Below are 23,863 nucleotides of genomic sequence, written 5' to 3' on the forward strand. Positions count from 1 at the left end.
GTGCCACGCACCTCCTACTTTAACGAGACTGTCTGCCCGCCGCTCTCTTTCTTTCCCTCTCTCTCCCTCCCCTCCCCCTCACTCTCTTTCTCATCGTCTCTCTCTCTCTCTCTCTCTCTCTCTCTCTCTCTCTCTTCGCCTCCTCTTCGCTCTTCTCCTCTCCCTTGTAAGCCAGCCGACCGACTGGTTGGTCTCTCGTCTCGCACGATCTCGCCTAACATCGTCGGTCCTTCTCTCTTTGTCTCCCCTCCCCCCCTTTCATTCTCTCTCTCGCTCTCGTGCTCTCTATCGCACGGTTATGCACGTTTCTTCCCTCCCGCCTGCCTTTCCCGTCCCGTATCTATCCGCTTATCAAAAAAAGGCGTCGCACCGCCTTCATATTAAGCGAACGGCGTGACGATTCTCCGGTGCGGTTAGAAAATGCGCTCTCGTCGTTTTTTCGGAAGATATTATCTTTTATCTTGCAGAGAGAGAGAGAGAGAGAGAGAGAAAGAGAGAGAGAACCTTGTGTCGCAATCGTCGCGAATGACAATTCCTCGCTTATTGAGAGGTAAAGATATCTTGGGAAAAAAAAAAAATCATCATTTTTATATCTTAAACAAGATCGGTGTCGCGTCGCGTCGCCTACGTACCCGACAAATGGCGATTCTCTATATGGCCGTTGACGTAACGTAACCGAGTGTGCATAATGCGAATATAATTATAGCGGTCGTGGCGTATTTTCTTAAGCCTGAGATTTTTGCGAGTCCGGCGGTCGGCTTACCGTTCTCGGGCTTCGGCGGAACGGGTTCGATTTTGACAGCGGTGGCGGTGGCGTGAAGGGACGTGGAAACTTCTGCAACTTGACAGGGCACCGAAGCCAGAGGTTCCCTTTTTACGGCCAGGCTGGCACCGCTATTGTTAGCGCCAGCGTTGCTGTCCTGTCCGTTCCAGGACGAGACGACAGGTAGCGTCCTGCTGCATCCCACGTCCGAGTGCACCACCTTTGTCTTTCCTGCAATCAATCAATTCCCGATCGCATCGTCTACGCGTACAAATCCGCGTAAAATGATCTGCCCTTGTTCGATCTGTTATCAAGATGCGTCTGTAATTTCGAAAATTTAACATTTCGGTTCTCGTTTCGTCAAACTTCTATCAAACTTCTTACGCGAGAGCGTAAATAAAAGTGTCCCGGGATCCTAATTCACGAATTATGAAAAATACAAAGTTGAGTTTTCAGGAAACCACGGTGTTTGAGATTTGAGCTTGCTCAGAGTTCGTCTCTGTAGTCGTCCAAAGATTTCAAGTACAAACTTTTGAAAACGCGAATGACTGAAAATGAGATCATGATTCGTCGCCATGTAATTTGAATGAAGCTAATGATAACCGAACGTCATCCGCGTATCTCGAATGGTGGATAGTCGGCTAGCTTATTGCCCGGTCCAAAGCGTCAGCCCCAATTTCAAAGCTCGATGCGATCGTTCGCATTGTGTGTGTGTGTGTGTGTGTGTGTGTATGTGTGGGGTGTGTGCGCGTGTGCGCGCGTGTCGTACGCGATTCATTGAATGCACGGGAAAGTCCGAGGGAGAACGGACGTCGTACCGTTGCCGTTCCTGCAGAGGCACGACGTCCTGGTCGATTTGTTCTCCAGCTTCACCGGTTGGCCTTGACTGGAAAGGAAAGCCTCCCGTTTCTTCGTCGCGGTGGTGGCCTGAACGGCGGTCTGGCTGGCGATCGCCTGATTGCCACCGCCGCCGCCGCCGCTGCCACCGTGCACCATCATGCCGCTGCTCGCGCTGCTGCTGGTGTTGGTCAGACAGGACGAACCGTTCACGGTGACGGTACATCCTGTCGCGGCCGCGGTTGCGCCTATCGGTTGCTGATACTCCTGCAGGAGGACGCCCGTCGTCGGCGCGATGCTGGTCGAGTTCGGTGACGAGAAGTTGTTGATGGTCAGCGTTGGCGCGCTGCCGGTTACCAGAGACAGCTGAGGCGGGAACGTATTCTGATGGAGGCCACCTTTTGCGAAAAAGCACAAGAAAAATCACGTTAACGTATTCGCCACCGACGATTACGCTCGATCCGAGTAATTACCACGCGCGACGTAGACGCGAAGATAATTTTCACGAATCACACGTGTTGCGGATGTCGTAGAGAAAAAAAATGGTGGACGAGGGAGCCGAACGTAACGACCCGCGCTATTTTCATTTCATGATTGACGTTGCGCCAATAACGTAGAATAATGTGAGATGATTCCCGCGGAAATAACCTCGGAACGCAGCGGCGAACGCAATCGGGGAATTATAAGGGGGAAAAAAAAACATTTTACGTTTACATATTTCTTCGAGTCTTTTCCTCTGAGGTTTTCTCCGCGCGAGAAATACTACGAGTGTTGGTCCGCTGCATAGACAAAACTGCTATTCGCGTGATGAAGAGTTACGCGAATTTGATAAGTAAGATTCTATTCTAATTTACCCACTTGATTTCTTTGCTTATCGAATTCAGTTTATTAGATTCGTTAAATTTGGATTAATATAAGAGACGTAATATCTGTGTAACAAAATTTAATCGTTTGCTTCTTGATGTAACACTTCGTCAAAATCAGAAATATCTATCTTGCCGTTACTTAACTCTTCGACACGACTTCACTTCTTCGTTTAATTCGCGGTAATAACTAGGGCTGACGATTTGGATCGGATAACGAGTTATCCGTATATCATTAACCTTAAGTAGACATTTATCAAGCGGACTAAGGAGAGAATGAGAATAAAGATGAGGATGACTTAATGCTGGTTGTTAACGCGTTGCAACCAATAATATTATCTGGAATTTTGATCTCTTCAATTTTTTGCCCGTCGTGACGGCGTCGCGAGGAAAACAGCGTTTAAAGCTGTGGTCAGATGTGGTCTCACTCACAAATTGTTGTTGCCATTCTCGGAAAATCTCGTTTTCGAGGAAAACGTCAAATTTCATACAGATATGTATCAATTTGAGATTCTTCCGCGAGATATTCCCGAGATCAGATTCTCAGATTCTCCACGGCCGTTTTCGACCGTGGACGCGGCGCGGACAGGCTCTCTCTTACCGTGATGCAGATGGTGGATTCCGGTGAGGTTGAGCGTGTGCTGCGTGTGCTGCGTGTGCTGCGCGTGATGCAGACTACCCGCCACGTTAACGCCGACACCCTGCAGGCTCAGGGCCTGCTGACCCGCGGCGGCTGCGGGCGCCAGGCTTGCCAAATTTTTCGCCAGCAGCTCCAGCTGTGTCACGGGCACGGGGCTGTAGGGTGATCCCGGCGGGGGCGTGGGAGCGCCCCAGGTGTAGCCACCCACCCCAACCCCGACCGCCGCGGAAAACACGCTCTCTGAAACTGGAGAATCCGCCGCCGATTAATCGACCCGGCCTTCCCTCGTCGGACAAAACCTAAGCTTTCCGTCCGCCGCGAGTAGGCAATACCGCGTAACGGTATCGCAGTACGCGAACGGACTGTCTTCACGTCCCGTGCGACGTGTTAGCCCCGAAACGTATTTATCTTTTTCATGCACGACGCCCATGCGAGATGTTGCGCAATACGCCGCTCTCTTCCCTTCCCGTAGGAACGACTGGATCCGTAGTACGGTCGTTTAGGCTTAGCGAACTTACGGATCCTCGTTTGTAATATTACGTATAATAATGATAATGATCGAGTATACGTGTACGTTTCTCTGAAAACTGGACGATATGACTTATGAATATATGGCGAATTGTTGCGTATACGTTTCACTCGTGATCATCAAGAGTATATCATTTTAGAAATTTTTATACGGAAAAATGGCTTTGCTATAAAGTATCTAAAACTTTGACCACATTCAGACCAGAAAATAATTTTGTTAAGTCATTAAAATAATTATGTAAGCTACTCTTAAGCGTGATGATGATATCGCAACAATTTTTCAGTTATCAATTTGAACATCCTACAAAATTATTTTGATGGCCCAACGAAATTATTTTCGGATTTCTCTCTGGCCAATTTTTTAAACTTTGAAAAAACTTTGAAAAAAATTGTTATTTCCGTGTAAATGCGATTTCTCGCGTTTATTTAGAATTATTAAGAATATAATTTCTGTACTGCAGATATTCATATTCATTGGCATATTCATCTATCGTACATATTTATGAGTAATAAACATTTAATGAAAGCAAAATAGAAGACATATATATATATATAATTATATATAATATATATATAATATATAATATATAATATATATATATATATATATATATATATATATATATATATATAATTTAAGAATAAAAATAAGTATTAAATTTATATATGTATTATATAGGTAAAGAACAACAAAATCTATTTTTTATTTATGTTCCTTAATTATAACAAGAAAAGCTCTCTTATTATGACATAAATTTCAACAGAATTCTCTCTCTTTATTTTGTATAATTGTAATAAGTAATTGTACATTTATATTACAAAAATTTTCGCAATAATTTTACGTAACGAGAACATTTTACTACTTTTAATTATTGGCAAAATGTGAGTGAATAGCACGTAGGGACCATTTCGGTCCCATATTTCGCCAATAATTAAAATTCCATATTTCACCGATAATTAACCGATTGGATATTTTATCGATAATCAGTTAACGGTAGAGTTTCTAAAGGGAGACGCGCGCAATACAACAGAATAGAGAGATTAATATTTTCGAGACCTGTTTTTCGCAAGGAAAACGAGTGATTTTCAGAAGGGAACGCGTCTATCAGCGGCAATATGATATATCCTCAGCGGCGCGCTGCGCCATTGCTAGGACTATTGATTTTATCTAAATGCGGATACGTATCTGCCTATGCAAATTAATGTGTGTGAAAAATATCCCGTTGATTGGCTGTCGTTTGTGAATATATCGAGAAAATGTCTTTCTTTTAAAGTACATTCAAAAAAAATTTGCGTCTATATCCCCGATTCTTCCCTTCTCAGGTGTACTTCATCGAGTTATTCATTTATACTTACTTGTCCGTTCTGCAGCATCGGGAAAGCATAAAAAAATAACATAAAAGATTAGAAATTAGAAACAGGAAGATGGAGAAATGGAATTTTCTCCGTGAAAAATTAAGAGATTCATCGAGATTCATCGAAGAATCTGTACACTCTCTCTCTCTCTCTCTTTCTCTCTCTCTCTCTCTCTCTCTCTCTCTCGGTTTATTGTTAATTAACGAACATCTTGTATAGCGCTTTTTGATGATTCGCGAAAGACGCCTTCGAAAGAGACCTTTCACGGATTCCGCGAGTCTCCCCGTCCGGTTCACAATGGAGCAATTATGCAATTAAAGCGGCGAGCTCGGAGAATAAGGATTCGGAGGAGTTGAAGAAAAACGCGCGCGTCACAAATAGAATTCCCGCGTGTCCAGTCGTCATGTAGACCTTGGCTCGCCTTCTTAGTTCCTAACAACGTCATTGTTCGAGGTGTAACCCAAAACGTGGCACCGTGGTAGACAGGTTTGAGAGAGAGAAAGAGAGAAAGAGAGAGAGAGAGAGAGAGAGAGAGAGAGAGAGAGAGAGAGGAAAAAACGCGAAGGAGGGAGGGTCGATTCCTCTTCATTGTCCGAGTCTTGTCGAAAATCGAATCTCGCCGGCGAAATTTCAATTATCCGAGGACGACTTGTCCCGCTCGCGAGGATGACTGGAAAAATCGCGAGGACTTAACGTTAAAAGCGATTCTTAATCGGTTCCTCCGATTGCTCCGAACCCAGCTTGCGATTCCACAACGAGCGATCACTCCGGCCATTTACGGCAATCTTATAGATAACATATGTTATAATTAAAGAAATGTACATATGTGTGCGTCCGTTATCTGCTCGGAACCTCAAGTCCGGCTTATGAAATGTCTTTATCTTGAATCGCGCGTAACGCGGGAAGTATAACGATCTCTAGACGTCTTAATTAAAGGAGAAATTGCTACAAAAATTCGTCGCAAAATCCCCCAAGATTCTCGATTACTCTATACTTTACGGGATGTAATTTTTAACAGCGTCATTTAACGGGAGCGATTACATTGCTCGTCCTTTTTGTAAAATGTAAAACTTGAATGTCGCGCTCGCGACAAGGGGTTATCCTCGAGTGGCCTTCGAAGAAAATGTAGAAGAGAGGAAGTCGTAAACTTACCCTTATGCGTCGTCGCGTGATAAGCCCGCGCTGGCATCGGTTGCTCGGGGGTACTGGGGGTGGCGGTGACGTAAGGGCCCCCGCCACCCCCTGTGAATAACGAGTACAGCGATCCGTAGCGATTCACACCTGTAACATCATCGTTGAAATATCAAAGAATTAATGATTAATTCAAGTCAAATAATTCATGAGATCTCTTATTAAGGATTAGGGTTGCGAATAATATACGCTTCTGAAAAAAATGCATTGACACGTACAGATAAACAGGACATTAACTATTATACTTGTCTCAAGCATTTCGAAAAAACGGGGAAAATCCCAGATCTTCTTTCTTTACTTCGCAGACGCAGTTCTAGCTGTTATAAAGTGAAGAATGGAACGAGATCCAATATTTTGCTTCTTCGTATCTTTTCCTTCTTTTGTAATACGTGAATCAACATATGCGATACTAGAATATATTATATACAGATCTATCTCTTGCATCGTATGGTTAAAATGTTTTATTTTTCCTGGATTAAATCATATTTTTTCGTATCGACTGGTAACACCGGTCAATGCAATTTTGTTGGATATAAAATTTTTAGTATTTTCCGCGTATCTTTTTTTCATCGGATTCAAAAATGTATAATCAAAATTTTTTATATCACTCTTGATTTTCGTGTGACGCTCAAACGTCCCGTATACAAGATTTAATATGGAATTATTAAACACAATGCGTCACAATGCAGCTCGTATCCGCATTTCATCGCAGTTCGTAATATCTCGAAACTGGACTTATTTGCAAAACAAACAGCTCGTGTTTACGGGTTAGTTTTGTAAAAGCGTAAATAATTATGAAATACAACTTGTCCAGTTTTTCAGCGGACGGTAATCAATCGTCTAGGCAAATACATCGATAAACGCTGCAAAATGCAGTTCATATATAATTATGTTATAATTAAACCGTAATACCGAATTATAAACGCTAACTTGGGGGGGGGGAAGAGGGAAGGGAAAAAAAGAAATAAATTCTTGTTCCGTTTGGGAAACTGATCGAGCGAAAGCCTCGCGTTTTCATATCTTTAAAAGCATCGTATGGGAGACAAAAGACAAAAACGATCATTGCCGAAAACCGGGACATTTAGATCTTCAGTCTAACGCTACGTCCCAACTGAGCTATTTCGGCGCGCGAGGAGTCTCTCATGCAGCCCGAATTCGTGATATCGAGTTGATAAAGCGTGATAAGCGTATTACACGTCAAGCGTGAACGACCTCTGATCAATAGTGAATATTACATAACATATACTGGATGTATCAGGAAAAACAGGGCGACACTCTCTTGTCACCGAACGTGACAATCTTTCCTCAACAAAAAATTCAATTGAACATTTTTTTTGCATTTTTTTTTTTTTTTGCATTTTGAATATTCGATATTAAGTATCTTTCGAAGGAAGGATTAAGAATTCTGAGACTGGAAATCAAGATTTGTCCATCCAGCGTTTTTGACATAAAGTAATCTTGCGATCACGGCTGTCCGGTCGTTATTTTAGCGAAAGAAAGATCATTGGTGGACTCGATCGACAGCACCGCAATATATTTGGGACGAATACTCTTGATACTTGGACTCTCTCGAATCCTTTCGGAGCCCAGTTCAATTTCCGATCGTTGCCGCCGCTGCGAGATAATAATGATGATTGATACGTATAATGTAATGCGAACCTTGATTGTGAGCGGGCGCAGGCGTAGCGGCCAGAGGTGGTATGCCCTGGGACTGTTGATTGGGAACCTGATTGGGCTGCGCAGGTGCTAAAGGCCATAGGGTCGTCGTAGCGGCAGCGGGGCCGGTTGTCTGCTGAGCCCGTGCCACCGTGTCCCCCACGGGACGATCCCCGGTCCCACCTTGGGCCACGGGAGGGACCAACATCGAACCACCCCCTCCCGAGGCTGCAATCAGAGCATCGGAAAAAAAAACACACGACATTAATCTCAATTTTAGGCAAATGTGCGCGCGAGCAAGGCCCGCGCCGAGGCCGAGGCCGAGCGACGTTCAATTTCAATCGTCAATTCTCGGGTCGAGTCGAGGAAAGTTAAAGAGTCAAGTCTTTCTTAAAATTTTTGAAAGCATCATTGCCGTTTTCATTTCGCTCTCATTTTGCTCTCATTGTATCGATTTTAAATGTCTTGATAAAAGAAAGTATAGTAAGAACCTGAGTCGAAAAGGAAAATCGATTCACGAAGTTGTTCACGAATAGGATATCATTGTTGCTTTGATAAATAATTGAAAAAAGGTAAAAAAGATTACATTCCATTAATATTACGATCTGCACCGAAAGAACGATTTTGTCGAAGTATGTAAGAATTTGATCGATAATTTTATTGGGCTATCAAAATTATTGTGTAGATTTAAATATGATGATAATATTAAAAATTTTTATATTCTAGCAATCAATTTAAATATTCTACGTATTTTGGATGGATGGATGGACAAAATTATTTTCAGATCTGTATCCGACCAAATTTTCAGATATTTCAGCAAAAGTGTTCTTTCCGTGCGCTGTTTCGGAGCACCCTGTAGACAGACCCGTCGCAGACGTCTATGCCTATAAATCTTCGTTTAGAGTTCGCGTTTAGCATCGACGCAATGTACAAACGAGAAATTGCTTATACTTTCAAACCAGTCGAGTCGAAAGTATCGATGCCACAATATCATCCGTATATCAATGCCATACTAGTCATCATAATATCTTCAACATTTCGTATGAAAGTCGACTTTGAGGAAAAGAAAGGTTGACGAGCTTAAAAAAAATATCGAGAAAAAATACAGAGAGAAGAGGAGGAAAGGGAATATGGGGGAAAACGGAGGGACGGAATATGCAGATTGCGGGATTGACGAGGTAGTCGAAAGAGAGAAACGGCGGGGCGAGACGGTAGTAAAACGGGGAGGAGTCCGAAATAAAGAATATAGAACGACTTCGATGAGCCGAGCGAGAAGGTACATGAGTAGAGGCGCACACGAGACCAGGAGGGTTTCGTTTCGTAACGGCGGGTGGATTAGGTCGGAAGGAACAGTAGAAGGGTGCAAGGTAGGAAAGGGTAGCAACAGGTCGGCAAGCATAATGTAGTCTCTTAGATATACAGGGTGACGCGCCTAAGGGTACGCGCGGGGCAGTCGATATATCCTGTCTCGAAGCTCGATCGATTTAATCCCTTTTTAACCCTTTTTTTCGCGATTTTTCAATATTACAATTTATCGACAAAGATATCTCGTTTGTTAAGGTTTCCGAATTAACCGCCGTGTAAATTTTAGATCGCTCGACACGGAAAGAATAATCTGCTGGCGAATCTAAAAATTTGGTCGGATACAGATCTGAAAATAATTCTGATGTATCATCAAAATTATTTAGGACGCTTAAACGTTTAATGATAATAATACTGCCAAAATTTTTGATCTTTCACCAATCAATTTGAACATATCGTAATACATAATTTTAAAGATCCAACAAAATTATTCTCAGGCCAAATTTTTAGATTTGCCAGCAAAACTATTCTTGCCGTGCACTATCTACCGACAGTTCCTAAAGTACATTTATACACGCCAGTCGGGAGCGGGAGGATCAAATTAATTAAGACATAAATAACGGAAAGAGACTTTAGCTTTACGCTCGGAGCATTAGAAGTATAAACGGTTGAGCTGAAAGAATTCCACGAGAAGAAAACCCAGTGGCGCAAGATCTAGATCGACCGCATCGTTCACGTCGAGCGCCTCTCATTAATTCCAGGTTAATGAATCTGTACCCACGGGAATTACAGGTTTTCGGGATAAAAGTTACGCCGAGTTACGTACGTGGTGTAAGTGAGGAAAAAAACGCGGATTAATATGTGCGGAGCTGGAATTTACCGCATCGGGGGCGAAATTAAAAGTCCGTCGCTTTCCAGTTTGGTTCAAGATTAATTTCCGGTTACGCCCACCGCCGTAACAACGAACAAGTAAGGCGACAACGAGGAGGCAACGAGTTAGCGCGAGCTAACTCGCGTAAGCCGCTTCCATCCCAGGAAAACAATTCCGCGGCGTTACAACGGCGAGAGCCGCGCGTTGTTAACAAAGTTAATCGCGATCCTTGACGCGCCCTCGCGTGCGCTCGGTCATGCGTGCACGCGCGCTTACGCGCACAGGCGCTTACTTACGCGCACTCGGAATCGCGGCGGAGGCGCGCTCGCCCTCGTTGCCGCGCGTGCACGCGTGCAGTAACGCGACCGCGACCGCCAATAACCTGTCAATCCGCAGGTATACACCGTGTCGGAGGAATACACGTGGCGCGCGCGCGCCCGCCCGCTCGCCGATAGTCGCACGACTGCGAATTATTATGATCGGCCGCCTCTCTTTCACGAGCCTCCTCATACGCGCGAAAGAATATTTCAGCGCGTATTTCGAAGTTTGAAGTTCCATTTCGGACGAGCGAACTGGCTCGTCGCATATACGCGGTGTCCGAGACGCGCGTACAGCGACGTACAGCGGGGACGCGGGTATGTTGTCTATCTCGTCTATCTCCCGGACTTCCGAAGACTTGCGTACGAGTAAATCATTAAACGAAAGTGTCGATGATACGATGACGCGGGATATAATTGACGCGGCAATCTTCTCCTCCGAGCCGGAAACGGTCATAGGTGGAAATTACTTTTCTGTGCGGAGATTGCCTCAGGCTTCTCACCTTGAGTCTGTTCTATATATGTATAGAGTTTTTTTTTCTCTTTTTTTAGTAAAAGCATACGGAGGGATTTATTTTTTTTTTTTTTTTTTTTAGTTATATAAACGATCAAAGTTGAAAGGCGCGCTATACAGGGATTAGGCTTTGAAACGTACGAATACGCGATCGGAATCATATTAAACATTTCTGGGAAATCGAAAACAAATGGATCAAATGAAAAACGATCCTTTGAACTCTTTATTGGACGCTTTCTGACGTAAGCCTCTGAAAACTTCGCTCGTATGCTCGAGCGCGCTCCGCGCGTGAAAACCCGGCCGCGTGTTTTACAAACACCCCGTACGTACGTGTCGGCGTGCGATAAATAAATGGCGGTGACGAAAAAGTCAGTGCGCGAGGCACGGAGATGGACGGGAGGAGACGGGGTTCCAAAGGAGGCGAGGTCCCGACAACGGCCTAATTTTTCATTTCCATCGTTCCCGCCGCCGGCGGCGGAGTGGCCGGGGGCCGCGGCAGAGGGATGGAGAGTGCGAGAGGGTGGTGGAAGAGAGAGCAGGGAGAACAGGTTTCCAGGTCGATAGGGTACCCCCTTATGCGGGGCCCTACGAGCTATCTACCTGACGACGTGAGCCCTCTACGCGGAGGGAAAAATGGTGAACAGGTGCTCGTAAAAATCTGACACCTTCGACTTTTCTCGCGCTCCCTCTCTCCCTCCTCCGGTCCTCCCGTTCTCTCCTCCCGATCGGTGAGACGAGAATTACGGGGTCGGGATTATCGCAAGCTTCCTCCTTGGCGACTCCGATTACGCCGTAATCAGCGGGGATCTTGCTTTTTAACTTCCGCTTCGTTTGACAACCGCGTAGCTCAAGTAACATCGCTGTACGCGCCACAGACAGTGAAACTTAATTCTGTTATCATTAATTGATGGCCGGCGGATGTAATGATGTTGGTGATTATATAAAGCTTCGTATGAAAGAAGAAGATTATGTATCGTAAGAATGTTTTTTTTTTTTTTTTTAAAAAAGTGACGATTTTATGATTTTTCCTTCTACGTCTTCTTCTTTCTGCCCCGTACGAAAGGGATCCGTGATTAAAAATCTGTGGACGCGAAGATCGAATATTCCTGAAGAATCGTCCTTCTTCGTACCTTCCCCTGCTTAATTCCGAGATAGAGATTATTCTTTCTCCCCTGATATCTATCTCTTCGCTATCGAAGGGATACGCACGTTCTTTCTATTCACGTTCTTCTATTTTCTCGGAACTTCTCTATCTTCCCTCGATTATTATTCATCGGTCACGTTGAAGTTCTCTCGCAATAGCGTTATCGGCGACCGCGCTGAGAATGATCGATAAGCGATCGCCAAGCCGACGCCTACCACGATATCCGTCGGTCCGTCAAATTTTACCCTCGTGACAACGCAGATGAGGGTTAAGGAGTCGTCGTTCTCTCTTCCTTTCTCTCTTCCTCATGTGTACGCGAGTCAGGGGTCGTGCACACTTTGCTTCGCCATCGGTGGGTCGATATATGCAGCCTAGGCGACGGGGAAGAGGGTGGCCGGGATTCCCGCGCGCGCCACCCCTCTTCCCCCACACGACATGATGGGGGCGACCGAGCCGAGCCGGCTGTCATTTCCACACACAGCCCCACGCTATTTCGAGGGCCGAAATTTCCGATCTCTAACAACGCACCGCGTGGAAGATGCCATTTTTCCTCGGAAAGATCAACAGAGTGGACTTTAATTCCATCGTTTTTCTTCTTCTTTTTTTTTTTTTTTTCTTAAGAAATTGATCGATATAAAGAAAACTGCACTTGGGAAGCAGAGCTGCAGTGCAACAGCAGTTTGATCCATTTTCTTAGCAATTCAAGGACATTAACCACCACCTTAAAGGGATGAATTTTCGGCGATTTTTCGCAACGCCGCTACGCCGAATCTCTGCTTTGCGTCTAAAAATTATTCTGACGTGATTAGAAACGTGCTCGAGACAGCCGACAACGTTCGTCGCGTTCGTGGTTATAAACCAAGGTCCGAGGGGCCGAGTCCTAAAGGCCTTCTTTAAGCCTCTTCAGCGAAGGCCCGAGAGGAGAAGGCTCAGTTCGAGAGGACAGGTTCTCCGTCCTTCTTCGGTGCCTTTCCCGCCTGTTTCACCTACGCGCTCCGGCTCCTTCGTCGGTCCTTCTCTCGACCCACGGATCTCGCGTTCGCTGATAGTGCTCGCTCACTGCCAGAACACCTGGCCGGCCGAGCAAGCCGAATCGAACAAAACCTCTCGAACACGCACCGAGGAATTTTTCAGCGCCGTACATTTTCTGAGCTTGTATTTTGTTTCTGTTATGAGATAACGAAGCTTGTCGAAGGCCATTACGTAGATTCGAGGTATCTTCCTGATACTTTTAACTTCCGCTTGACGTTCAAGGATGAAGCTCGAGGAGCCCGGGGAGTTCGTTGTTACGAATCGCAAATTTGACGAAACGTAATGAATGGTAAATTCTCCTAGTCGGAAAATTCTCCTAGTCGTAAACAAAATGAGAACCTCGAGCTGAAGAAACTGGGGAGAGGAGCAGACCGAAAAGAGAGAGAAGCGGCGATCTCCGAAGAAGGCAGAAAATGCACCGTCGAAGGAAGACAGGAAGCTAAGGAAAGAGACCGTGATAGTATAGGAGAAGGAACAGGGGGACTAAAGGGGGAGGGGACCGAAGGACGAAGAGACGAAGGAGGAAGAAGCGACGCAGCAAGAGCCAGGCAGAGGGAGGACAGAGGGGAGGACGGCGAAAGACGAAAAGAGAAGAAAGAAACTCTGGCTTAGAAGATAGCCAGAAAGAGATAGAGGGAGGAACTCTCTTCGAGCGAGAAGACCAAAGCGGAGGAGCGAGGAGGAGAGGAGGGAACGAGAAGATCGAGAGATCAACGTGGAGAACGAGTGAATACACGAGTGAGTAGTAGTGAGAGAGGGACAGGTATATGAGGGTTTTAAGCTAGGCGCAGCATTCCAGGACCCGGCTGTCCATCCGTCCGTCCGTCCGTCCGTCCATACGTTCCTTCATCCCTTTCCTAGAATCAGGGTCAGCATCGGTAGATGAGAGAGCGTCATGAGTAATGTATTTTGCGTTGCATCCGAGTTGCCCGATTATATTCGCCGCGTCGTGTTTGTCATCGTGTGTAAAGACACTCTTCAGGTATCTCTTCATTGAGTCACGGAATACGTGGCTCTGAAAGGAATCGCTGTGTGTTTTCAGGCACCGCTTACGTGCCTCCCGTGAGTCCCCGAACTTCCTTCCACGCGACTCTACTTTCGGTTCCACGCGTGTTGTTACTCCGGTTTCTCGTTACACGCCGTTTGAGCAGCAACCAGCGATTCGATAGGGTGATCGCTCGTTAACAGTTTTCAGTCAGCCAGCGGGCGATCGTATACGAGCTGCACTTGCACATTTTCTTGAAAGTTACGGTATCTATTTTGAGGGATTTTTCCCCCATCAAAGGATATTAAAAGATTACCGCTTATATAATATCCTTCATTTTTTTTTTATCTTTTTATATTGTTCATCTTTTTTTATTTTACCTCATTTCATATACCAGCGACGAATACGGAAATGAAGCGGAAAATATAGACGTCCCATCTAGGCGAGTGCCATAACTCTCGAGGATGCATAGACGTTATTTATACACATACGACATGGCAATCAAGTTGTCAATATAGGATGAAATCGCGCGTCTAAGGGCTGATTGTATACCCGAGCTGTTTCACAAGAGGACAAAAAAAAAACTGTGCACCGACAGCTCGCACGAGTAATTTGCATTCGAGACTGACTTTTAAAGGGACGAGAGAGCCGTTCTGAAATTTCGCACGCTTTTCCATTTATACTCTCGCGAACAGCCGTGGATCAAGGATCAAGGATCCATCCGCACGATTTTCCCGGCGAAACTTTCACCCGAACGAGAGGGGATGGAGAGACGACCTCGGACTATTATCCGTCATCACGATACTTCGCTTCATATTTCTCCTTTTTTCTTTAATATTCGACGACACGAATTTGTCTAAATTACAATCCTCAAATTAATCGAAAATTTATTCTAAGTACGAAATTTATTATACTTGTCAAAATGACCGAGAGAATTTGACTCGATAAAAATTCGTCTTAATTTATCTTCTTACAGAAGAAACATGGAATAACATAAATCATTATACAATATTAATATCGCATTTTTTATTTTTAAGAAATTGAACTTAAATCACGGAAAGTGCTGAGTGCTGAGTCTGAGCGAGTCTCGAGTCAAATCTTAAAGTATCCGTTAAGCGTACCGAGCACCATTCTTGCACCCTCCGTCAGTCGTTATCTGCGTCGCGATCCGCGATCGGCCGGCTACGCCTGGTCGTATACGTGGAGGCACGTAAAAGCTTTGTGTTTTCGGGGCTACGGCAAACAAAGTGCGCCCGAGGAGGACTACAGGGCTTCCCGGGGCAGGTCGCTAGGCAACTGGCGCCCCACCATCGCCCGCGATGCGATGCCGCGTTTACGGGGTGTACCCGAATTAAATGACTCCGCACCGCGCGGCGTTGGCGTTTTCCCCTTTCTTCCCTTTCTCCCTTTTCCTTTCTTTCACTCGTCGAGCCCCACCGGAGATTCCTCGTCTGCTAAACACGCAATCGTGCACGTTGCTCGCGAGGAATCTCTTACAGCGGCCGTATCAAGCGATACGTCTTATCCTTCAACTGCTCGTTGAATCAAGGAGAAAGGAAAAAGTGAAGATATCGAACGATTAATATCGGATAAGCAAAATCAACAAAAAAAAAAAAAAAAAAAAAACAATGTTGCAACAATGATCGTTACTTATTGTATAGCCTGTTATCGTCCGTTTGAAGCATTCGCGACTGCATCTTTTTCTTTTTGATGACATTTTAAGGAAAGGATTCTCGTCTCGTGCGTGTCATTAATCTTACGTGTATTAACCGTAAAATAGCTTCAATAATGTAACGTACACATACAATCACATTGTTACACGTATTACATGTATTTCTCTATCTCTCGTGGAAAATTAGCTTTTGTAAAGCTCGACTTTCTTCAGTCCCTCACGATTTATGGCTATTTTGTCGAAAGAGTGGCTCGCGTCGTGCCAACTTAATTTCGTTGCTCGCGATAGTGTTAGTTCGACTGACTCCGTTTCCTCGGCCGCGCTCGGTTAAGACCAATCGAACAAGTCGGTCTATGTTTCACATCGGCCGTAGCCGACGTAGCCTTGGCACCGAGCACGCAGGAGAGATCGCGGTGTCAAGTTTCGGCGGGGGTTCCGTCAGTACAATCACACGTTAATGGTTAATTCTGGCATACCCCCATAAAGGCCCGCGGGTTCTTAGGAGCGCTTTTAAACCATCGGGCCCCGTACACGTCGAGGGAATTAAAGTCCCTCGGGCCGCACTCTTCCCTCCCGCTGTCCCCCTCCCTCCGCCATCCCACACCCCTGTCCGCCGCGCGACTGCCCGCCGTTCGTAAATTGGAGTAAACTAGACCTAACTTAACCCGAAGCCGAGCACCAGACCTAACCCAGAACCATGGCCGCGATACATATGACAAATAAACGTACGTTCCGACTTCACGTTTCTAACGCGCGGCCGAGACCGACGCCTTCGAGATTCTAACGACGGCGGGAGGTCCCCCCTCTCTCCGCTGCCTACAGGGTGCTCTGAAAATCTTAGGCTTGGTTCCAAAGACTTGGGCTCAATGGAATTCCGTCTTCCGTTGGAAGAGACAGCAATCGACAGTTCCGGTCGATATTCAACGTTTCATCTATCTATGCGTTAAGTCTGTAATTAATGGTCTGAGAGTAAAATTTGCTGGAACTTAAATAAACAGAAAGATCTCGCTATTTTATTGTATCTCGCTTTCAACCACTTCTACCTCGACGACAGCTATTTTTACTTCCGCATTACCACTCAAGAAGGATCGACTCTAGAGCAATTTACTGTCGAAATCCAGTCTCAAAAGATCGTGAGCACTCGTCTCGAAGCCGCAGTCGGACGTCGAGCGTGACGAGAGGGAGGGACAGAAAGAAAGAAGGAAAGAGCGTCGAAAAACCGATCGATCGGTCGGTCACGATTTCACGGATCACCCCGTATATATGCTCGCGCGGCTAGAGAGATGGGTGGAACTCTCGTATCTGCGCGCCCGCGCGTTCAGATATATAGGAAGTGGACGAGAGAGAGAGAGAGAGAGAGAGAGAGAAAGAGAGAGACAGAGATAGAAAGACCTCTTTCTTTCTTTTTCTACCGCTCGTCATAAAGGGGATATACGCTCGGCTCGGTGGCGAGCAAGGCCGACAGGCCCGTAGTAGCGCTCTATCGGCTTTAACAACGAGTTTCAGAGCGCTTTCTGCCTCCCTCGCCTCCGCCCGCCTCCGCCAAGTCCCCTCCCCCGTCTCCTCCATCGTCCTCGTTTCTCCCCTCGTTTCCCCTATGCCTTCACTGCCTCCTTTTCTTGCTCGGTGTCTTTCTGAATTTTTCAGCCTCCTCCCCTCTATGCCTCTCCTCCCAAACGAGACTCCTCGTCCGCTTCTTCTTCTACTCGAGGTGAGGCTACGCTTCTTTTCCTCTTTCTCTCTCTCTTCTCCTCCTCTCTTTTTCTCTTCTTCTCTCTCTCTCTCTCTCTCTCTCTCTCTCTCTCTCTCTCTCTATCGCCTTCTCACTTGCTCCTTCCTCCTCGCCTTTGTTTTTTTTCTTCTCTTCTCCCTCTCGCGTTCCTCCTCCCCCTCCCCCACGTTTCCTCTTGCGGACAAGTGCCGATTTATTATTTGTCGTTGCCGTGTAGCACGGTGCGTTTCGTTTTCACTCGTTTATGATTTTTCACCGTTCGTCGTCATTTCGGCATTATCAGCGAAAAGCGAGGGAAAACTTGGTTAAAAAAAAAAAAAAAAAAAAAAAAAAAAAAAAAAAAAAAAAAACAAGACCTACAGCACGCCCATACGAATTGCGTTGCGTGCGGTACATTCGACGAAATACACGCGTCTGCGTGACGGAAATTACCGCGGGGCGGATTTTAGGAAGGAAGGTTTGTACCTTTACGAGACGCGCGAGAGACTCTCCGATTTGCTCGCCCACGAAGGACGGAACTTCCGAGCCGCTATTTTGGCTATTTATGTATCCCTAATGGAGCGCTCCTTACTCATTTTCTCGGCGGAATTTAACAGCGTGTGAAAATTGGGTTACACGCGTGAATAAGGGGACAGGCGGCGAACGTTTTTAGCTATGACGGACAGCGTCGAAAAGAGATAAAATCGAGTCCTCGGCCGAGTGTCTCTATCTTTTTGCCCGGGTGGGGATAGTGTCGTGTGGATCTCCGGCGGAGTCGTGTGGTTCAACATCCCCATATGATTCCCCATATGCTGCGGCTTGACTCATGTGTTTGTCGAGCGGAGGTCTCGTTCGGAAGCGAGACTTGGCATTCTGGTGTCCAAATCAAAAGTTTCATTAGTATGTAATTATCATCACTATCGTTGTTTTTCTCGCGCGATTACCATATGCGTTTAAATTAAGGTTTAAATTAAAAGTTCACCGAAAGAATTTTGATTTTGCCACCGGATCTTGGCGACAAGTTATTCCGATTTTCTTCCTCAGATAAGATTTGAAAATAGCGTTTTCCTAGCGAAAGTTCAGCAATGCGGAAAGTTACGGACGCAACGAGGCATCCTCGAACGCCGCCGGCGCTTCCCGACGTCGACATGAAAAACGGAAAAGCGCCTTTAGCGTCGGCTCGAAAAGCGCATCCGACTACGGACATTACCACCCTATCTACCCTGCTCGCCACGGGGTGATTAGACTTTATCAGATCAACGTAGTTGCGAGTAGCGTTCGTTATTCACAGGTGCGATCGTAGGCTGCACGTAGCGAGGGAATGCAGTTTGATCTCGTCTGAAGTCTCCCCCCTCTTCACCCCCTCATCGCATTAAACTATATCGATATACCGAAGCAATCTATTAAGACGCCACATTTTTTCGCCACCTCTTTATCTCGTCGAAAAAGATACAAAATTGTTTATTTTTCAGAATTATTCATTTCGATCGAAGTCTGTAAGTCTCAATAAAATATAATTCTTTTTTTTTTTATATATATATATATATATATATATATATACTAGTTTATTACAGTATTTGAATTTTTTAAATTCTTTATCGGCGAATTCAACGTCTAATAATTTATTTATTTCTTTAAAGGGAAACTCATCATGGCGTAGTCAGATAATAATGTAATAGGATAATGATATTATAGAAGGCACGGAAAAAAAAATATCCCATCGAGAAGCGGAATAGGAGCAAACGAACGGGGTTAAAACGATCCACGATCGCGGGAAACGGTCGCCCGCGTCGGTCGTCGCAAGGGGAAAAAAGATGGCGCCAACGAGATACACGCGTTTCGCACGCTACGCCGCCGATGCGAGATAAGGCACACAACTAGGTTACTCCACGCAGTTGCGCCATTCCACTTAATTGCTCGACTTGGAGCAAGGTAGAGCTCTCCCGGCGGCGGCGGCGACGGTGGCGACGGCGGCGGCGGCCGATTAAAAAAAAAAATGCATAAGCATAATTAACAAAAACGGCACGCCGGACTCCGCCTAATGACGAATAGCGCGCCGGCGGAGTCCGTCTCTTCCTGATGCCGGTGCGGGTATGAGGCTTATTAGGTCATGGATGTTAAATCGGGATTGGCTCGCTCTCTGCACGCAGTTTTCCTTCTTCGATCAGAAAACCGAGATTGCAGCGTTACAGTCGAAGTGACATCGGGATCATTAAAGGGATAGAAGTAGACAGTTGCCACGTAATAGTAAAATATAGCGGTACCTTCTTTCCTGAGAATTCAACGTTTATCCTCGATTCCCCGCGGCAGTTACGAGTGAAAAAGAAAAAAGTTTGAAAAAAAAAAAAGAAAAAAATAAAAATTTATGAGAGACGCAATGAGATTCCGTGCTGGAATGATCGTGCTGATTAACAGGGGACATTTTGCGAGATTTTCTTTTCTCTCGCCTTTCATCAGATCCGTATATAGCTAGTAAAAAATAATAATGTAAATAACGATATGTAAATAACGACACGAGTTCAAAAAACGTAGATCATTAAATCGAATTGTTAGTTAATAAGCTCTCTCTGTATAGATATGTGATATCGATTCAATATCTTTTTAATCTTGACAATACTCGAGGAATCTTTTTGAGTTCGCCAAGTAACTTTCCTCGAATTCCCGAAACCTCTTCTATGTAAATTTTCCTAAATTTTCCAAAATGTGATTAAAAAAATTATAAAAATTGTCGACTATAAGAACCCTTTATGCATGTCGCAGCGGTTACGGGCCTCTTCTTCGTCAGTTCTCTGTCCCTCGACCAGAGCCAGGCCCTGCTCTTCACCGTCCGCGTTCGTCCTCTTTTCCTCCCCCCCTCTCTCTCTCTCTCTCCCTCTCTCTCTCTCTCTCTCTCTCTCTCCCTCTCTCGCTCTTGCTCCCTCGCACACAGGCAAAGCGCGCTCGAGCGATATCACGCTGCGATATCTACTTTTGTTGCATGCCTGCGCTATCTCCATCCTGCCCCTTCTTGTTCCTCTGCCCCGCGTCTCTCTCTCTCTCTCTCTCTCTCTCTCTCTCTCTCTCTCTCTCTCTCTCCTTGTCCTTTCTTTCATATTCTCCCGCTCCGTCACGCGCAGGTCGATTGTTGCTGGCTCTCCCCTTCTCCCTCAAGTCGATAGAGCAAATTTTTAGCACAACTACCTAGCCAACTGGGCGCACTTGTTGTTTCGGATAAAACAAATAGGGGTGAATCGGTTAGGGGAGGGGGAGGGGGAGTGGAGAATATTAATCTCGACGGGTGTGAGGTTTTGTTTCGTTGATGTATGCGAAATTAAGATTACACAGTTGGTCACGATGTACTACTTTATTTGTCATTATACGCAGATATCAGGTAGGATGTCGAAATTCCCAAAGATATGAGACAAATCAAGAAAAACATCGGATATTTTAATAGACGAGTTATTCGGAGATAGCGATTACTCGATATCAAGAATTAAGAAGTCTCTCGAATTAAACTTGGAAAATGCAAATAAGTAAGAAATCAATCCTTGATATGCGATTTATTTTAACCAAACTTCATTTTAAACTTACCATTGCTTTTATTTTAAAGCAAAGATATATTCTTCAAAATTGGAGCAATATTGTCCAATTCTTTGATAAGCTTTCTTCCAATATCGAGAAAAATTTGCGACAGCGAAAAAAAATTGCAACAATAATTATCAATTCTGCAAGTTAACAATATCTCTCTGGTAAAATTATTGTTTTAAGCTTGCCTATGTCGCCATAGTCAAAATAGCATTCGAAATAACGTCTTGCAACTTTTATCGTTGCTGCGGCTGAATAGTTTCACCGGCTTCTCCGTATAATACTTTGTACCTCTACATCTCGAAAGATCTCTGATAATTATTATTGTAATAATGCAACTTGTATCGCAATTTTCCTGCAAAATAACGTCTAGTCCAAGGCTAGTTGGGCGCACGGTGTAAATTAACTAATCGTGAGTTATAGATTCGTTCCGTCTCCTTCTGTTTTACATCGCTAGAGCGTAGACGGAGAAAACGAAGAAACCGAAGCGGAATTAATATTAAATGGAAGACAAAACAAGCAGAATTCGCAATGATCCATATATCGAGACATTTGTGTTTCACAGATAACGAAGCTTTTCACTCAACAAGATAATTGTCATTTAATATTTCACAATACAAACAAAAAACGAATATAACGAAACCTTGTACCTTTTTTTATCTGCGTGTGCTGTGTACCTTCATCTTCCCTTTGGTTCTTCGGTTTTCGCGTGCTTTTCTCGAAGCCTTGATAATTATTATAAAGATTCTAGTTCGAAGGTCAAAGAGAAAGAAAAAAGTTTGTCAGTCCGGGAAAACTGTCCGAGAACTTTCGAGTTCCGTGTACAACAACTTCGCTTCACGTTTTCTCTTCCTCTCCGTTCTTCTCTCCTCTTTTCTCGTCGTTTCTCTTTCCCTCTTGGTGTTACTTGGTCGCGGGCTCGAGGGCCGCATACACGGAGCACGGAAACTTCCGAAAAAAGCGAAAAGATCGACGCTCGGAGGCGCTATCAACGTCGTTGCCAGGAAATACGATAATTGGCTGATATTTTCAGTTTTACGAGGAGGAGCGAAGCAGCTGCTGCTGGCAAAAGCGTAGTAGTTAATCGTCGTTCGGAAGCGACAACGATGGGCAAAGGCGAAATCGAGAAGGCGAGCGTGTGTACCTATCTGCGAGAATGGCGCAGCGGCGGCCAAGCTAACTGACATTTCGAGTAAGCCGAAGGGAGGGGAGGAACAATATTACAGGGTAGGATCAAAGGAGTGACGGGGGAACGGGGATGAGGCAGAGAAGGCAGAATAGTGTCCCTTAAATGATTGACGGTCGGCCCGGGCTAAGAAAGCTAAGAAAGCGGCCGAAGGACGGAGCAGGCCGAGTGCTTCCCAAATGTTCTTGTCTAGCGGCTTGTACTTGCCGTCGACCCCCGGCGAGTAGTCGGATCATTAGGAGTTCCATTTTCGCTCCAAGAAAACTCCGGCGTGTTCGTTAGGATCCACTTGCACCCCCGCTGCGACGGATATGAAACAATTATTCGACGCGTTTTCTCTACGGCCACCATCCAGCTTCGGCTTGAATGTTCAGACGCGGGATTTGTCACTTCATAATTTTTTGTAATATTTCTCATCTTAATTAAAGGGCATTCCTTCTGGAAATTAATGGCGAAATAATATCCATCGTACGGTTGCTTTAAACATTTTCGACAAAGAAAATATATTTTATTCGATTTTCTACTTCTTATACCTTTCGAATCTATTTATGATTGCACACGGAGAGAACAGTTCTGTTGGCAAATCCAAAAGTTCGGCCAGGTACAGATGTGAAAATAATTTTGTTGGATCATCAAAATTATTAGTTTAAACATGATAATAATATAAAAAAAAAAAGTTTTTAATCTTCCAGCAATCAACGTAGTATTCATACACAATAATTTTGAAAGTCCAAGAAAATTATTTTCAGATCTTTATCTGGCCAAAGTTTTAGATTTGCCAGCAAAAGTATTCTTTTCGTTCACAGAAAGAGAAGTTGTAGCGGGACAAACAAAACAAAAATATACATCTAGTTTTATAGGCATCGAGCTCGTTCTCCTAACTTCTTAAGAAGAGATTAAAGTCCCAAATCAAACGCCGTGCAAGATTGAACTTCCGAAGGTGCCAGGCGCGCTCGTGACGCAGGTAATTGCAAATACGTCGAAAGCATTGCAAAAAACGGAAGGCCAGGAGGCGAACGGTGGTCGGTGCCGGTGTCAAGTCGATCCGGGCAAACAGGAAGCGAGAACTTACGTCATGGTCCCCGACACAAGTCGGTTGACTGCGTGACTGTCGTACCAGCGAACTCTAAAATCAAGATCAAGACGGGGTAGCACGGCTTCCATAAATTTTGTAAATCGTTCGCGATCGAGATAGGGACGTATGTATCGCACGATGATCTGAGAGGTTGAGAGCTCCGCAAGAGCTCGTCCGACGAATTCCTCGCTGTGCCCCCTCCACTTGGAAACTCGGTTTAAAGAGCGCAAAGACCTTCGAAGATTTTTCTGAAAGACTCCCCGGGAACGATCACTGTGACATCGGTCGTCTATCGCGCGGACAAATTACGTCGCAATAAGTATAATCATGATGGTTATTCTTGGGCTACGTAATAATTTAAAATTTCTCAGTGGTCCAGTGGTCCCGACGTACGCGATTAAAATTGATATACATTCTCGGCGATATCGTCGTTTAAAGCGTCGGTTAACAAAGACATCGACAGCTGACGCTTGATACATCGAGAAAAGTAGACGAATTAAAATGAATTGGAAGGTATTAATTTCAGCAAAGTGAAATGTTCGATCTTTCAAGGATTGATCTGAAATATTTCTGCTACACACCTTTCCCCGTGCTCTTTAATCCCCTTTCAATTAAAAGTAAAACTTTAATTCGACATGAGCGAGATATATATATAT

At 44.9% G+C, this 23,863-nt stretch overlaps 1 protein-coding gene across 5 annotated transcripts in view; it reads right to left on the reverse strand.

The window, feature by feature from the left end:
- wge (BAH domain and coiled-coil containing protein winged eye) overlaps window positions 1–23,863 on the reverse strand; it is a 48,411-nt gene that overhangs the window by 16,258 nt on the left and 8,290 nt on the right. For 2 of the 5 annotated variants that reach the window (XM_089071075.1, XM_089071073.1), the window contains exons 2-7: window positions 7,838–8,062; window positions 6,140–6,268; window positions 4,988–4,996; window positions 3,065–3,349; window positions 1,582–1,998; window positions 764–994 (exon numbers count right to left, since the gene is read on the reverse strand). In XM_089071075.1, coding sequence (XP_088927201.1) covers window positions 764–994; window positions 1,582–1,998; window positions 3,065–3,349; window positions 4,988–4,996; window positions 6,140–6,268; window positions 7,838–8,042 — 1,276 coding nt within the window. In that variant the 5' untranslated portion in view covers window positions 8,043–8,062. The remainder of the gene's footprint in view (window positions 1–763; window positions 995–1,581; window positions 1,999–3,064; window positions 3,350–4,987; window positions 4,997–6,139; window positions 6,269–7,837; window positions 8,063–23,863) is intronic. The other 3 variants (XM_089071076.1, XM_089071074.1, XM_089071077.1) reach the window with 2 other exon arrangements.

The sequence above is a fragment of the Pogonomyrmex barbatus genome, unplaced genomic scaffold (genome assembly GCF_055798465.1).
Source record: "Pogonomyrmex barbatus isolate J1 unplaced genomic scaffold, ASM5579846v1 scaffold11, whole genome shotgun sequence".
Classification (NCBI taxonomy): domain Eukaryota; kingdom Metazoa; phylum Arthropoda; class Insecta; order Hymenoptera; family Formicidae; genus Pogonomyrmex; species Pogonomyrmex barbatus.